Here is an 18,377-nt window from a genome sequence, read left to right as displayed (position 1 = left end):
TTTTTCCCTTGGTCATCTCAATGTTACTCCTTTTTAAATTTCTAGACAAAATTTCCATCAAAGGTCATAACAATCTCACTGCTTGCGGCAATAAAATGCTGGGGGGTTACAAAACACTGACCCTGTTACAAATATGCATACCTGCTAACCCTCCTGATTTTCCCTGGAGTCTTCCACTTTTCACTAGCTAGTAATTTACTCTGCGGTCAAAATTCTCCCGAGTTATAACAATATTGTACACCTTTCCTGCTTTGGCAAGTATGCTAATATGTCACCATTAACTGCTGCATGTAAGCTAACCAGGTAGCCCTCTTTAAGTCAGTCAATGCGCCAACTACGGGATAAAGTACCACAGCTGTACAGATAACTACTAGATTGGAGTATTAATGTTTGGGTGATTGTAATGTGCCAGTATGACACCAGCTATGACAATGCATTTTCTCTGTAATTAGCTTAAAATCAACGCCGACCACAAGATCAACTTGCCTGACTTAAAAAAATATATATTTAGGAGCTTTATCCTAAAAGCCACGCTTATTTTGCTGTTTTATTTTTGGTAGTAGCTGTCTCCATGTTTTTGTTTCAGGTTACCTATACCCTAACTTAATGGACAGCTTTGTCAGAAGGAAACTAACAGAATGGCAACTTCCTGACCTGATAGATAGATTTACAGGTAAGTAAGTGTTTTTCATTTTTTAGTCAAGTAGTGTACCCTCTTTCTTTTTGTAATGTACCCTTCATCCACAGCATGTTGAGTGTACATTGCAACATATTGGCTACTTAAACACTGCCAGAATTTGAAAGTGGCAATCCATTTATAAATTAGATTAAATTTACATATGCAGTGGATTCAGGTAACAGCAGTATCGGCCTATCAGAGTATGGCACCTCCCTATTTAAAGCCTGATTGGCTGTTACCTGGGTTGCGTCACGCCCGGGTTCCCCTTTGTTCTTGTTTGTAGAGGCGGCAGGTAAGCGTGCTGTTTAAACATGGCTTTTGGAACATGGTTTTGTGTGTGTGTGTGTAATTTAAAAAGCTTATTGTTAATTTTTGTAGCGTGTTTTCCGGCGCTGCAGTTGCTGACTGTAGCAGTGAGCATTCGCCTTGCAGGTATGTTTGGTTAACCTTGTTTGGTTCATTAGCTTCCAAAGGAATTAACCTTACCCTTGCATATTCATTAGGTTTCCTTGTGCCCTGTTGTGTTATAATGGGATACAGCCAATCAGGCTTTAACCCGTGCTTGTGTGTCCTGAGTCCTGAATGGTAAGTGGCTTAACTTGCCTTTCACTGGGGTGTGTATATATATATATATATATATATATATATATAAATATATATATATACATATATATATATGTATATATATATATAATGTTTCCTCTCTCGTGTCTGTTATAGGAAACTCCCTCTTGTTGCTAATATCGTTTTGGCTGTTGTTACTCATTCCATTTTTTATATCTCATCTACGTCTCCTGCCTGTTGTGAAGTAGTCGAACTTGCGTGCTTGACCTCTAAATTGAGTGGTTTAAATCTTTTTGTCCCTGGGGTGAGTCCCAGGGTGGCGTAATCGGATCTTTAGTGCTAACCTTAACCCTTAGTTGCCCTCGAGGAGCGAGCGCCGCACTCCTCGCCGTCGCCCCACCACACATATATGCTACCTTCTGGTTGTCACATTTACCATACTTTTAAATAAATATTAAAGATGTGTCATGAAACTAGATCATTTATTTTATGCCTTATTTAAAATAGGTTTTTAACAATTTTTAATTTGTTATTTCTTTTTTCCAAAGTTGGAACCAACATGGTGGAATAGCTCCAGCAGGCTGAAGTGTTGAGGCCATACCCCTGCATCTTAATGTTGGGAGATAATGACCAGCGCTGAACTCCGGCATTAGTCATTCTGGTGGGAAAGCTCTGGAGCAAAAGCACACCACTTGTTGATGTGTGCTTCAAGGCATTTTATATTTTTGACATTAACTATCCAAAGCAGTATTTTTGACATTAACTATCCAAAGCAGTCCTCTATGGGACTTTTGTTAATGTTGCTATGGAAAAATAGACTCCTAGAATAGAAAATTAGAATAACCTAAATAATAAATTGTCTTACATTTGTGTAAATGTTCATAGGATCTTTTTAGGAATTTTGTGATTTATGCTGTATAATCAGGGCCTCTTAATTCGCTAGTCATTCTTGGTTGTTGTTGTTTTAGTGGAACTGTGTATGCTTTACAATGTCAGACAATATTTAAATGCAAATAATTCACCTTTGTGTAAATTTTATTAAGTTTATGTAAAGTCTATAGAACATGTGTGAAAGGACGTGCAAAATTTGCATGTTGCATCTGTCAGTAGGGGGCGAGCAGAGACATAATTGAGAGATCCAAACCAGTAAAGCCACCAAACAGCGAACGAGATTAAAAATTAGAGAACAAGTGAAAACAACTAACGAAACAACAGAACAGTGGAACAACTGAAAACAACTAATACGAGTAAGAAAATGTGAGAAAGCTGGGCTTGGAAGGCACGCAATAATCCGGCAATGAGGCAGTATGTAGTGCTTTCTTAAATGCTGGGTAAAATCAGCTGTGAATGAGATGCCAGTGTGCCGAAACTGGCAGTTAGGGGGCATGTGAAAGGGTATGACAGATAGGAGAAAAATTTAAACATGTGAGGAACGATAGGACAGTGTGTCTCCATAGAGAAAAAGGTGGGATGACGGCGGTTTGTGATGGACTCGTAACAGTATGGTTTGGTCTCTGTCTGCCCATTGGACTAAGGGGGTTAGTCAGAGGACAGTCTTCGAGTAGTGCTGATGAGTTTACAAAAAGCTTTCCAGAAATGTGCAGAAAACTGGGGTCCCCTGTTGGAGAAAATGTCGACAGGAAGTCCGTGGAGCCGAGAAACGTGGAAGACGAGCAGCTCAGCAGTTACCTTAGCTGAGGGAAGTTTAGTTAAGGGGATGAAATGGGTAGTCCTGGAGAAATGACGGTGGACGGTGAGGAATGTGGAGTGTTAGGAGGCCTGCTGGAGGTTGGTTAGTGAACTTATTTCTTATACATATTTCGCATGCTGCCATGAATCCTAGGACATCCTGCCTCATTGTCACCTACCAGAAACTTTGCTGGACCAGGGACAAGGTGAGGGGCCCCTCCTGGGTAACAAGCCAGCCTGGAGCAGTGCCCCCATTTCAGTACCTGTGTGAATTGACTCTAGGACAAATAGGCAGTTGGGAGGGATATTACGTGGGCCTGGTTCTTACTTCAGGATCTCCTACTGTGGAGCAGCCACAAGGCAGCGTGGCTGGAGGATGCTCTCAGTAGAGGAGTAGGAGTATGAATAGAGAAGGCAGAATGGTGTTCTTGGAACCTGGGTGGTATGATATGGTAAAATAAATCTTAAAAAGACTAAAGACCACCGAGCTTAATGGGAATTTAACCATTTTGACTGTCAGTCCAAACCAGAAAAGGATGCTGAGCCCCCTCCAACCAGTGTCTCCACTCCTCAAGGGCCATGGAGGATCATAGAGGATCTGGATCATGGAGGAGTATCACAGACCCCAGGAAAGAAGTGGACTTCCGTTAAAAAAAGTGACAAAAAGTGTGTTTTTCAGCAGCCTCTGTAAAACCTAGCAAACATGAGTAACATGTTCATTGATAGAGTAAGAGAAGATTAAAATGTTGTCCGGGTAGACAAATACAAACATGTTTAAAAAGTCCTTTAAGATGTCACTTATCAGGTCTTGGAAAACTGCAGGTGCGTTGGTTAGTCCAAAAGGCACCGCCATATATTTATAATGACAAGTGCAAGTGTTAAATGCGGTTATCCACAAATCCTTTAATCGTGATTTTATTGAGTCCCTGATAGTCAGTACAAGTCCTTAAAGATTTTTATATTTTCTCCACAAAGAAGAACCACCTGCTGGTAAAGAAGATGCTCAGATAATGCCACCTGCTAGTGGTTAAATGATATATTGGTTCATGGCCTCTCTTTCGTGGGGAGAAAGGGAGAAAACACCCCCTGGGATTGGTTGTGCTGGGGAGAAATTTAATGGCACAATCATACCGGCCCAGTGTGGTAGTAGGGAGATGGCACGAGGACCTCTTGGAGGTCAGCATACTCCGGAGGTACATTGGTGAGGTCAGGAAACTTACCTTTATTGGTAGCTGAAGGAGGATGAATGGATGCAGAGAAAAGACATGGGGACAGACAAGAGGGTCTTCAGCCTAAAATTGTGTTCTGGGCCCAGTCAATCTGAAGGTTGTGTTGAACTAGCCAGGGGCATCCAAGAACAACTGGGCCATAGGACCTGTGCATGGGACATGTGGTTGCTGGAGATTCCTAGCCTGATTGGGAGAGTGCAATAAGTAATAGAGTTAAGGTTGCTAACATCCAGAGCTTGAACAGGAAGAGGGCGCACAAGAGAGGTGGATGAGATCTTGAGTATGTCGACTGTGTGTGGGCAGACCAGGTTCTGGTCAGCTCCAGAGTCGATGAGGGCCCAGACTGTATGGGTCCTGTTGTTGATGGTCACAAGGACAGGAAGGCAGGAGCGAGGGGTTGAGTGAATGTCCTGTCTCTGGCCCCTTAGGAAGTTCAATTTAAAAAGTGAGCCTTGCATTGTAGTGGACAGGTTTCCTGGAAGTGACTTGCTTGACTGCAATAGAAGCAGGCTCTTTCCCTAAGTCAACATTGGTGCTCTTTCGGGGAGATGTGGTTTTGATCCACTTGCATGGATTTGGGAGCAGGTTAAGTTAAGGAGGAGGAACTGACCTCCCTGAGTGTGCGCTCCTCCACCATTGTCTAACACAAAGGTTGCTGTTGACGTGACCGGCCAAGTCTGCAAATTTCTGAAACCCAGAGGGTAGCTCAAGAAAAGCTAACTTATCCTTCACTGATTCTGCCAGACCATTAATGAAGGTATCACATACAACACGCTCATCCCAACCACAGGAGGCCATCAACTTGTAAAGCTCAATAGCATAGTCGTAAGCGGGACAAGATAATTGCCATAGATTAAGGATTTGGCCAGGTGATTCTTGCCCAGTGGAGAAATGGTTAAAGACCTTCCGCATTTCAGTGGTGAGGGACTCGAAGTCTGCCTAGTATTAAGTTTGGGTGTCCCACAAGGCCGTGCCCCATTCCCGGGCCCTACTCGAAAGTAAAGTGATGGTGTAGGCCACCATGTAGGCCACCATGGTGTAGGTCCGTGCCCGATGTTAGTACGACGTTTAGCCTACGTATTTAAGACGTAAATGAATTAAAACGACCCTGATCCGCTCTTTAGACGATGCTAATCAGATGTTCATACATTTGCCAAAGGTCTAAATCATGTCGGATAGACGTTGTTTTATTAAAACACCCCCCTTCCATTATTTTAATTAAATACCCTCGGTTAATTATAATTAACCATGGTCAACAGAATTCTGTGAAGTAAGGAAGCATAAGAGAAACGGGATAAAACTGAGATTTTTATTTTATATTTAATAAAAACACTGTTTTACACCAGCAGCAACTTACAAATGAGGTCTTAACACCACAAATAGATATTAATCATAGAAAAAAAAATACACCACCAGAAACGTTTTGTACTTTAACTGTACGTTATGACTTTTAAATATGACCGTTAGATACGGTTGGTCAGGAAACTCCTGAAGTCAGATGCAGAAAGGACACCTTAGTCACAAACTGCTGTGAAAAAATAGATAGAAGAGGTAGATTAAATTAAAATTTATGATACTTAATTTAGCGAATGAACAATATTTATACTTTGTTCCTATCGCTTCACAACTCATGAGAACAGACCAAAACCAGAAACGAACCGCAGATTAAGCATGTGCATATAACCGTCTGTAAGTGTGATTAAAAATACAAGAAATAGCTTAAACCAAAATAACGTGACTAAACAGCAGGTGACATTTATGTTTGGTATTTCGTTTTTATTTAGAAAGATGGAAATTAATTCCTGCTCACCTTTTCCACACGCCCGCCAAACGTTTGTCTTCCCAACAAACTCTTCTTCTTCTTTTTCTTCTTCTTTGGAGTTTAACGCCGGCTTGCATCCGTAAGTGTTGCACTACCGCCACCTTCTGGTTGATTCTCCTTTGGTGTTTCTCCACTCTATTTCCAGATTATATATATATATATATATATATATATATATATATATATTTTTTTTTTTTTTTTTTAATAAATTTCGGATAATAAAGATACGTCGTATAGATGTCGTATAGATGTAAAGACGATGTATCATTTAACAGCTTAAACAGGCGATATACAGACGATCAAAATACGACTATAAAAAAAATGAACGCGATGTTTACCAGATGATACGCTCTTTAGCAGATGTCTCCGCGACGTACCTGTGCTATCTGCGTCATGGCCAGATTATTCTGTCAGAAGGGGGCTGAGGTGAGGAGGGTTGGAGAAAAAGGACCCAAATACAGGTTTACCATAGCAAGAGATGTGGTTCAGAGGCGGAGGCAAGAAAACTGGGCTTGGAAGGCATGCAATAATCCGGCAATGAGACCGCGTGTAACACTCCCTTAAATGCCGAGTAAAATCAGGTGTTAATGGGAAGTTTCTGTGCGGAAGGGAGCGGTCTGGGGATGTGTGAAAGGGCATGCCAGCCAGGAGAACAACATAAACACGTGAAAAGAGATATAACAGTGTGGGAAAAAAAGGAGGAATGATGGTGGTTTGTGATAGAATTGTGACACTGTCAATGCGAAAAAGTCTCTGATTTTGTATCCAAGAATAATAATTGGTTTTGCAAATGCACTTGACAATATTGTTCTGGCAAAAACTATTCCAGAACAGCTGACTTTCGTGTCCTAATATAATAGCTGGCTGTGGTTGCTGTTGTTGTTACATAATAACCTAATTTCTTTTGTTTCCTTTAGTTTTCAAATCTCCAGTATTGTTCTAGAATGTAGAACATAAATCATACAACAAAAAACATTGAATTAAAAGGTGTGTCCATACTTTTCACTGGTACTGTCTATTCAGACTAATTACTAGTTAGAGCAGGTAGCAGTAATCAGAGACGATCACAGCAAAGCCTAGGATTTACAGAAAGAAAACCAATCAATTAACTGTATTGTCCTACCGTAATATTTAATCTCTAACGAACACTAAGCATCATGGCATATATTAAAATGCTACTGAATTCTGCCTGGGGGGCATTTGTTCAAATTTGTATAAGCATATGGTTACACACACTTTTGACCTTGCATTAACACGAATATAAAGCATACTATATTCTCTATTAACCCACTTTAAATGATTCTTTTTAAAAATGTCTATGCAATCACTGCATGGAAATAGCTGTATCTGGACAAATATGGGTGTGGGAAATCCCCGCTAAACTTTACGTTTGCCAGATGTATGGGATGTATGCTTGAAAAGGTAGCATGCAAATGGAAATTTTGTAAATGACCAGATACCTTATGTATGTGGATGTATACGAGAATCCTCACATCTAGCAGTAAGAGGTAATGGCTGTGAGGTGTAAAGGCCTTTTGTATCGTAAAAACTAGTGGGAAGAAGTGCTGTCCTTATTATTATAGTCAAGTGGGGGGATTAGCCATGGTGTGCCTTTTTATCTTTAGCTTGAGGGTTTGAAGAAGAAGCAAGCTGCACACACTGCTCTTCTCAAAGAGGATATCCAACGTCTTGATGCGCTTGAGCACAAGTTTGATGGGTAAAGACCACACGAAGAGTCAAGCCATGTGCATAAAAGAGCTAAGAGGGCGCATAACGTGGGCTTTGCGGTAAATTGAAAAAATGCTGACCGTTGTCAGGAAGATGACCATACACACACTCCACAAGGAGCATAAGCCAAAGAAAGTCATCTCTGAAAGGGCTGGGTATGGAAGCTTATTTATGGAAAGTTGACTGGATATATTGTGGCGTGGGCGGGGCGGCGGCTGACGACCAGCATGCCTTGCGGGGATGTCGGTGTGTGTTCACCATGTTGGGGAAAGGTGTTTGGGTTGGTGGCTTCGGCCCTGTTTGTGTGAGGGGTGTGTGACGTGTGAAATGTGCTCCAGTTCATGCTAGTGCTGAGTTGGATGTAGGCTCCTGAGTGAAGGTGCTGCTCATGCCTTACATGCTGTGTGCTTAATAAAGTACTCCCAGCCATTGCATTGGGTAGCAAATAAGCTCACTCGTCTCTCCAGCATTCCTTCCGGTGTAAAAACGCTACAATATTATTATAAAAAGTTCTGGGAATTCATCTGTAGTCAGTGGTCAAGTATGCATTCAGTAAGATTAGGTCCATAACAGCTTGATGGGTTACATGTGAATGACTCATATAAACTATCGCAAAGCACCCCTCTCAGAACAGGGAGTCAGTTTAAGAAACGGGAAGCCAATGGTATTCTCAGCGACCTAATCTAGTAATTTTTAATCATGTTTCAGATATCTTCCAGGTTATTTGTAGAAACAAAGAAAAAATTATTAAAACAAAATTACTATTGCGAATTTATTGTGTGCTGTTTCTAATATAAATGATGACTGTAACAACGCAGGTTTTGCAACAGCTGGAGGTCAGCTGCTCTATGGGTTTCCAGTTGAAAAAAGATAAACTAGAAGGAAAAGAAAAAAAGATAAAACTGAAAAGAAAAGAGAAAAGGAAAAATTTAAAAGAAGAAAAGAAAAAGAGAAACCTAAAAAGAGAAAAGAAAAAAGAAAAGAAAAAAAGGAGAAAAGAAAGATAAGGATTAGCCCTGTTTCGAGAAAGCAGGGGATTTGTGTCACATTTGTGTTTGTTTATTTAGTTTCATTAATAAACCCACGTTTTCTCTGAACGGAAAAACTTTCCTAAAAAGTTTGCACCAAACACTCCCGCAGCTCACACACACAGCCTTGCCTTTGATGCTGTGAATAGGAGCTCTGTATACACAGGTTATACACTGTAAAACAGGTTAAAGAGGTTTAAAGGTTGTGTCTAAAACTCCTCCTATTTAGGAAATGTCAAGTCCTTTACAACAGCCTGCAGTGTTCTGCTCCGGTGAGGTTAGTTTTATTCTCAGTTTGTTTACTGGACATTTTTATACCTGTTAAGGGGAGTGATTATTAAATAAACCAACAATGTCATGTTTTTATCCTTAAGTCAAAGAGGGATTGTTTTTTTTTACCAAAGTGAAAGTGAAACTCTTTTATTCTGACCTGAGCAACAGCAACAACATAAAATGGCTTCTAAGTTTTCAGAGGAGGATTTGTCCTGTCCTGTGTGCTGTGACATCTTCAAGGATCCTGTTCTTCTGCTCTGCAGTCACAGTGTGTGTAAAGAGTGTTTGCAGCTGTTCTGGGAAGCCAAAGGATCCAGAGAATGCCCTGTTTGTAGGAGTATGTCATCTCTAGAAAAACCTCCTACAAATCTGGTTTTAAGAAACCTGTGTGAGACTTTCCTACAGGAGAGAAATCAGAGATCATCAGCATTAAAAACAGTCTGCAGTCTGCACAGTGAGAAACTCAAACTCTTCTGTCTGGACGATCAGCAGGCTGTTTGTTTGGTGTGTCGGGATTCAAGAAAACACACCAACCACAAATTCCGCCCCATTGATGAGGCAGTAACAGACTGTAAGGTAAATATTTTGTATCTGTGAGATAAGGTGTCATGTGACAAAGAAATGAGATAAACCTTTTTGTCCAATAAATCTTTAGGTTTAGTATTAAAAATAGGTATAAAAATTTGATTATAATTGCATTTTGATTAACTTATTTATATGTTACTGTAACTACCAAAAATGTGCACCTGACATTTCAGTGTTGGCAGATTTTCATCAGGGTCACCTGTAGAAACAGGAGCAGATGTTAGACTTCTGTAGAGATGAGCGAATCCGGATTTATCCAGGTTAAGTAACCCGATCCTTTATATGACTCACAAATCCTTCTCTTTATTTACTTGGATCAGTTGAGTCCTAAGGTATTTTGCTGCTTACAACAACATAAATACAAAATGATAATTACACCATTCATCTATTATAAATAGTTGTTCGCTAGTAACTATAGGAACAGGTAGCTGACTGAGTTGTTTAGAAAACTTCCAGCATAGAAACATGAGAGACTCAAAATAGTGGGTACTGATTCATCTGATTCATCTGAACCGGGAGACTGGAGGATCCGCCGGACTCACAGCGCGAAGTGAAACAGCCGGATCTGGGAGACTCAGTGTTTGTTCATGGGTCCAAGTATTCAGTTGATTCTGAGTATTGGTTGAGCGCCTAGTGGAGGGACCATGGGAAAAACAGGTAGAATCCGTATCACTATGACTTTTACAATACTGACACTTTTACTGTGTGATTGGACGCAGTGCTTTATAATCTCCTTTTATTAACACCAAACACATTTGCTACATGTTGATGTGATGTAGATGTGTATTATGACAAACTGGGATAAAAAACTGCTCTGGCATTTGTGTCACATGAGGCCGGTTTCCAACTCCACAACACAACTTCACCAGAACAGTAATGCTAACGGTGTGATGCTTCAGCTTAATGTATACTATGACTGTATTATATGCATGGAAACTTAAGCTCAAATCCCAACCTAGACATTTTTTAACCATCTAAAACTTTAAAAAGTAATTATACCAGATAGCCCATCCGTTTTAACCCATAAAAATGAAAAAAAAAAAAAAATCAGATAATGCTGATATATTTGTAATTATTTTATTCATTCGTTATATTTGTTGTTGTCCAAACTTCTTTCTATGTGCATTTGTCATTAAAATAAACATTTGCCATTCATAATTCTTGATTCTTAGTCATTTACATTTATTGGTAAAAAACAAAAAAGACTCCATATACTATATTTGTCCTGGCTGATTTATTTGAACCAGGGGATTTAGCGGGTCTGTCAGACTCGTAGCATGGAGTAAAACAGACGAATCATTGGATTCTGTCTTCAGGAGTCCAAGGATTCGGTGGATACTAGGGATTCTGTGAGCACCCTCTAGTGAGGGACCATAGGCAAATGCAGTCAGAATCTCTACTGACTCAAAACACTCTTATGGACTTATGAGATCCGGATCTGTTTGGTAAGTGATTCAGAAGGAGTCGAATTTGTTAATGTATCTGGGTTTCTCATCTCTAGACTAAAGCAGTGTACACAAATGAACTAAATATATTGTGGCGTGGGCGAATTTTGACTAGTAACCATCATGCTTTGCGGGAGTGGTTGTTAGGTGTTCACCCTGTCGAGGAAAGGTGTTTGGGTTAGTGGCTTGTGTGTGTGGGTCAGAAGTGTGTCCTGTTGATGTGTGTTAGTGACTGTGAATATGTGGTTTGTGTGACTTTCGTGCCGTGTTAAATAAAATACTCCCAGCCATTCGCATTGGGCAACAAGGAAGCTCACTCGTCTCTCCAAGTCTCTCCAAGTCTCTCCAAGTCTCTTGGTGTCAGAAGTGGGATGAAGAGTAACGGGTTAGAGCGCACCCCGGAGCAAGCTACAGCTCTGTGCGCCGTCAGCCGGCGAGGCGACCTGCAGCTGCACCTGCCGTCCTACAACGGCGCTGTCGAGCCCCATGCGTTCATCGCCCAGGTGGAGCTAGCCACTGACTTCGCGGGCTGGTCCTCGGTGGAAACAAAAATACCTCCTGTAGGAGAGGCTGGAAACAGCCGTCCGGGTGGCCCTCTCGCTGGAGGGCAAAGCGCTCCGGGCGTTGGAAGACCTCCGGGCGGAAGAGCGGAAGGACTGGGCGAAGTTCCGGGAGTCGCTCCACTTCCGGTTCGACACGGGTGACCATAAGGAGGCCGCGTGTGAAGAGCTAGCGACCCGTGAGCGAAGCTTCTTCGAGCCACTGGGGGTGTTCGCCATGGACCTGAGATCTCTCGCACGCCGGGGCTACCCGGAATTCGGGCCCATCCAGCAGGAAGAGCTAGCTCGCGGTGCTCTCCTGTGGGGAATCCGGCCGTCGCGGCTTCGCGAGCAAATCCGGTTAGCGGCACCGGCTTCCTTGTCTGAGGCGCTGTGCGAAGCCGAGCGGGGCCAAGCCCATCATGGCAGAACACCAAGGTGAAAGATCCGAGCGTTCTCCCGCGGCTCGGGGCCACTCGGTGGGTGAACCTAGCCGGGGACAGGGCTACCCGGACTACCGCTGCAACGTTCTCAGGCCTGAGGACAATGTACCCCAGCAGCTGTTAAAACTAGCTGCGGGGAAGCCGCCTCCCACAGCCACCTCTGTTTCCCCAACTGCTGGGTTCAACTTCCGGTCAGGACGTGTAGGAAATCGCGGGGGGTCTACGTGAACTGTGGCCTGGACAACGTTTAGCTACGGGCGCTCGTTTCGCTGCTGTGCTGGGGAGTATCAGAACAGGGCGAGCGCGGTTGTATGCTGCCGGCCCCAGCCTTGAACATTCGCACCGTTTTGGGGAGCTATTTCGAGATACGGGCCTGTCGCACCGTGCAAATACAAATAGGGGCAATCAGTCTTTCTCATCTATTCTTTGTGGCAGACATTGAGGATGATTGTACCTTGGGGTTGGACATTTTGGAAAGGTGGGGTGCGGTACTGAATCTCGCTGACGGAACGTTACATGGTAACTTCAGGTTAGCCAGGTTGCTAGTTCCCAAAGCACAGCCGGACGCGTTAGTAGCACGCACCAGGGGGGGCGGAACTTCCGGTGGATGCGCCATGTAAACATCCGGTAGCAGACCGAGCGAGAATAATGGCCGAGCTTATGCAGCGTAGCAGCGTAGGGCTAAGTCAGACACAGACCGACACCGTGAAGTCCCTTTTACATGAGTTCGCGGACATTATCGCGGTAGATGAGCGTGAGTGCACACATACCAATTTTGTGCAGCACACGATTGATACGGGTAACGCAGCCCCTGTTCGCTTACATCCGAGACGCCTCCCCTTAGCTAAACGAGCTATCGCCGAACAAAAGATGCATGAGATGGCGGACTCGAGCGTCATAGAGCCAGCGTCCGGACCATGGTCTTCACCGGTTGTGTTGGTGCGTAAAAAAGACGAATCGTGGTGGTTTTGTGTCGATTACCGGCCGTTGAACGAGGTGACGCGCAAAGATTCTTATCCGTTGCCGCAAATAGATGATGCGCTGGAACACGTTGCGGGTTCGGCGTGGTTTAGCTTGTTAGATCTGCGTAGCGGGTACTGGCAAGTGACCGGCAGAAGGATTGGGATGAACATTTGCCTCTCGTGCTGTGGGCATATCGCACAGCAGTGCATGAGTCATCACAGCTGACGCCAGCTGTGTTAATGTTTGGGCGCGAGTTGCGCACGCTGTGGACCTTGTGTTCGGGCCACCTCCACAATCTGATTTACCCACGAAGCCTGGGTTGGATTATTTTTGTTCCTTAAAAGACAAACTTCCGTGTCCACAAGTTGGCACGTAGACGCTTGGCGGACGCTGGTGTTAAGCAGCGCCGTGTGTATGATACTCACAGCCGAGGGCGAGACTTTGCTACTGGGAAGCAGGTTTGGGTGTATTTCCCCGGAAGAAAAACGGGGCTCTCGCCTAAGCTCATGTCTCCCTGGGTGGGCCCCTGCACGGTAATTGCCCAGCTCTCCGATGTAGTCTACCGGGTGCGGTTGACGGGGCGGTGTGAGTGGTCGTGCTCCACCGGGACCGTCTCGCGCCCTACCAGCCCAACGCCAGCGAGACCTTGAACTCTGTGGAGGCCGGTCCGCCTCAGGGAGAGGGTAGCGGCCCTCCTTCCCCCGCAAAAAGACTCCGGCATTTACAACGCCAGCGCCGACCACCGTCACGCTTCCAGGACTGAGTTCGCCATCGTGACCGGGGACGGTCACAGCTCGGGTGGGGGCAGTGTGGCATGGGCAGGGTTTTGACTAGTAACCATCATGCTTTGCAGGAGGGGTTGTTACTGTAGGTGTTCATCCTGTCGAGGAAAGGTGTTTGGGTTAGTGGCTTCGGCCGGTGTTTGTGTGTGTGGGTCAGAAGTGTGTCCTGTTGATGTGTGTTAGTGACTGTGAATGTGTGGTTTGTGTGACTTTCGTGCCGTGTTAAATAAAATATTCCCAGCCATTTGCATTGGGCAGAGCAAGGAAGCTCACTCGTCTCTCCAAGTCTCTTCGTAGCAGTGAAAAACGCTACAATATTTACATTTTTTAAATTTATTCATCTGCATTTTTAAAGGCCATAGAACAGATGGTAAGAGGGAATATAACTTTACATTACTTTTACACTATTTTTGAACATTGTACAGTAAAATCCCATCCGTGATCTGAGTTAACAATGTGTAAAATAACACAGAGTCTCTATGCAGTTTTTTAAAAAGGTCCTATTATGCTTTTTCAAATTTGATCTTTCATGCAGTGTGTCATGTTGCTGTACTGTATGTGAAAATAAACTATCTGCACTATCTGTGACACTGACAGTGCGCGATAAATGGAGTTTTTGTCTATTAAAAAAAAAATTTGGCTTACATTCGCTTAAATGAGTCGTTAGCAAATCTATTTTTACTCTGTTACGGATCTACGTCACTCCGTAACATAATGTCCGCCCACTTTCTACGTCGCAAACAACTTGCCCGCCATCTTACAATTAACGTTACCACACTCTTGTTAATGTGACTGAGCATTAATGCCGGGTTCGCTTAAACACTTTGTAATATAAAAAACAATAAAAACGAGAGCACACAAAATCCTTTTTAACTGTTTATTCTTCACCATTCACCAAAACTGAATTTAACACTGACAAAGTGGCAAGGCGCATGGGCACTTCTCGTAGCGGAGTAGAAATGGCGAACTAGCGCTGTCGTTATTTCTTTGGACAAGAGAAGAAGAGATTGCTGTGGATTATTTTCTTTTGAAGATTTTTTAACCGGATTATCTTTGACTAGACATATTCCCCGGACTTCTCACCCTCTGTCATCGGCCTCTCAGGCTTCATTAACTCCGGTGAGACCGAACCATACTCGGTATAATCGGATAAAACACATACAATAAACACAGGCTTCGGACATTTTCCATTCACTCACTTTCACATACACATACTATTTATTATATATAGTTTGTAAATATTGTTTATATCTTTGTTTGGTTTGGTGCCTTTTTCGTTTACTTTATTTAGTTTTGTATTATACATGTTTGCTTTATCTACTTGTTTGTGTTTGTCCTTTTTGCTCACCGGCCTTTTAACGCAACCTCGACACAAGGATAAAAGACCTCTCCATTTTTGTAGCCACAGTTAATATAAAATTAGCTGGTCGTTACACGGTAAAACCGACGCCATCTTTTCTATGTGTTGACGGGTCTCCAGAGCCGTCGTTCAGTTATGGTCATGGGCATTTCGATTTCTGACACACGCTGTAGTGGTAGACCAATCATAATGACCGCACCATCTGACCAATCACAGCAGCGAGGGCTCACGGAAAGGAGGGGTTTAGACAGACTGAATCTTCGAACTGCTTCACAAGAGTCGTTTACGAATCATTTAGAAATGGGGTAAAATTAAATCTATTTTTGGAGAAAACTAAAGTGTTTTTTGACCTGGCATACATGTAAACCTGTTTTAAGAGACACAATAGGCAATATTAGCAACCTTTAAAATGGCATAATAGTACCTCTTTAAAACTTTTTTCAGGAGAAGCTCAAAACTGTACTGACGCCCCTACAGAAGAGACTGAAGATATTAAATGACTGTAAACTGAACTGGATTAAGACGGCAGAACATATTAAGGTTAAAATCAATAACATGGTTTTGATTTTATAATTATATTTTCCATCATTAAATAAAATCAGTTATATTTCATTTGATTTCCTCCTCACTGCAGATTCAGTCCCGACACACAGAGCGTCAAATTAAGGAGGAGTTTGAGAAGCTTCACCAGTTTCTACAAAATGAAGAGGCAGCCAGGATCGCTGCACTGAGAGAGGAAGAGGAGCAGAAGAGTCAGATGATGAAGGAGAAGATCGAGAAGCTGAGCAGAGACATATCATCTCTTTCAGACAAAATTAGAGCCATAGAAGAGGAGATGAGAGCTGAAGACGTCTCGTTCTTACAAGTGAGGATCATTTAATCAGTATTCATACTTTGAGACAGTAAAAGTTCTCTCCATCCTCAGAAACGTCACATTTCAGTGGTGTAAAATTGTAAACCATATCCACTGATGTTTGCTTTATTGTTTTACAGAACAACAAAGCCACAATGAAAAGGTGAGTGATGTGGTTCCTGTCTCTCTCGTTCTCTCCAAACCCACAACAACACTGACTCCTGAATGTTTTTGCAGAGCCCAGTGTACACTGCAGCATCCAGAGGAGCTTTCAGGAGCACTGATCCATGTGGCAAAACATCTGGCCAACCTGAGGTTTAGAGTCTGGGAGAAGATGCAGCACATAGTTCAATACAGTAAGACTAGTGTGTGTGTGTGTGTGTGTGTGTGTGGTGTTGTTATTGTTGTTGATGATGAAGATGATTTGTCCAATTTTCATTTTAAATGAAATGTAGGTCAATTCTAATTTTGAAAGCATTCAATTTCTGCCAGACTGCTCAGTATTTGGACTGCATTAGTTACAATTCTTGTAATTTGTTACAAATTGTTTGCATTTGTAACATTAATACTTCAAAGGAACACAAGGCATGCTGTTAAGTTATATAAGTTTATTATAAATTAATTAATTTGGTTTAGGCAAATATTAAGTCATTTCATGCTATCATAATATTTACGTTAGCTTAGCTCTATCGAAACAAAGTGTGTTTTTACTGACCACACTTTTTCTGTTTTTCTGGCTTTGTTCATATCAATAATGTGGTCTTTATAAATATGTTTTGTTTGTTTCATGTCTTTAATAATAATTATTATAATAATAATAATTATTATTATTATTAGTTGTAGTAGTAGTACATATAGATGTGTTCACCTATCATTTGGAACTCATGTAACGTAAGGGGACTTTCATTATGACAGGCTTTAATTGCTGTCAGACTGTCCAGTGTTTAAAGTGTGAGCGGAGGGACTGAGTGAAAATGGACTGTTTTGGTTTACAGCTTTAGAGTTTAACAATTGTTATGAATATAGTTACATTTGTAATTTAAGAACATGCCAAAAATGACATAAAGCCTACTGTACATAATGTTTACGTTAGCCTAGCCCTATTAAAACAAACTGTGTGTGTGTGTTTTCAGCACCTATAACTCTAGACCCCAACACAGTTCATCCTAATCTTATTGTATCTGATGATCTGACCAGTGTGAGATTCAGCGATGACAATCAGAAACTTCCTGATAATCCAGAGAGATTTGATGAATATGTGTGTATCCTGGGCTCTGAGGGCTTTACCTCAGGAACACACTGCTGGGATGTTGAAGTTGGAGACTGTTCATTTTGGTTTGTGGGTGTGATGACAGCATCTGCTAAGAGGAAGGGAGACACAATCTCCAGAAGTGGAATCTGGTGTGTGGATTATTATAACGGTAAATATACTGCACGTTCTTCTCCAAAGCCAGCCACTTACCTCTCAGTAGCAAAGAAACTTCAGAGGATCAGAGTGAATTTGGACTGGGACAGAGGAAAACTGTCCTTCTTCGACCCTTTTACTAACACACACATACACACTTTCACACACACATTTACTGAAAAATTACTGCCATTTCTTTATGTTATTGGGTCTCTAAAGATCCTCCCACTTCAGTGCTCTGTAAGAGTTACCCAGGGTTAGTTTGAATTGCCTCACAGACGTAAAAAATATATAGTTATAGAAAGCGAAATGTCTGCTTTTACATAAACTAATGGAAATTTTTTTTAGATGATGTAATTCGTATGAAACATGAATATAGGCGCATCCACTGCTGCGGAGACGACGAGATGACATGATTACCTTCATCACTACAGACGAAAACAACGAAATCACTAATTTATCAATGAATTATTAAAATGGTCAGAGTCAGTCTCCATGCTGTTTTCACCGACACATTCATAATCATTAGTCTACTTCTGCCGGTACGCTCTAGTGAACTTTATGTGTGTAGCTGAACGCTGATTAACGAAAAAAATCAATCTATGTTGTTTTTCTGGTTTTCTGTTTTTCTATTCCAAAATCCCTGGGGAAAAAGAAACCTATGAAACATTTACAGAAATGTAAGACAATAAATTTTTTTGATTGATTAAAATTTTCTATTCTGAAAGTCTATTTTTCAAGTAATTTCCACTACATATGAGGTTTGATGTCATTAAGTGTAACGTTTCTTTTTAAATAATAACAATTAACAGATACAAACAGGTTATACAGTATAACAGTTCATTCTTTATACAAATAAAATTGTCACCTTGATCGTCTGTCTAAACAACATTTAACCACTGTTTTTCTTTCTTTTTTTAATTACTCATTTTTGTACAATAAATGTCAATAGCTCTGGTTCTGGTTTTGTTGTATAAAGTGTTTAGGTAT

At 41.9% G+C, this 18,377-nt stretch overlaps 1 protein-coding gene across 1 annotated transcript; it reads left to right on the top strand.

Annotated features, from left to right (window-relative positions):
* The first annotated feature begins 9,184 nt into the window (after positions 1 to 9,184).
* On the top strand, positions 9,185 to 18,132 carry LOC128524051 (zinc-binding protein A33-like). The gene is made up of 6 exons (XM_053496338.1): positions 9,185 to 9,588; positions 15,574 to 15,669; positions 15,764 to 15,994; positions 16,123 to 16,145; positions 16,220 to 16,338; positions 17,116 to 18,132. The coding sequence occupies exons 1-6, from the start codon at positions 9,193 to 9,195 to the stop codon at positions 17,646 to 17,648; spliced, it is 1,398 nt and encodes a 465-aa protein (XP_053352313.1). The 5' UTR covers positions 9,185 to 9,192; the 3' UTR covers positions 17,649 to 18,132.
* Positions 18,133 to 18,377: the final 245 nt, after the last annotated feature.

The sequence above is a fragment of the Clarias gariepinus genome, chromosome 5 (assembly GCF_024256425.1).
Source record: "Clarias gariepinus isolate MV-2021 ecotype Netherlands chromosome 5, CGAR_prim_01v2, whole genome shotgun sequence".
NCBI classification, from domain to species: Eukaryota; Metazoa; Chordata; class Actinopteri; order Siluriformes; family Clariidae; genus Clarias; species Clarias gariepinus.
Note: the sequence above shows the minus strand (reverse complement) of the source record. Positions and strands in the feature narration are given on the sequence as shown.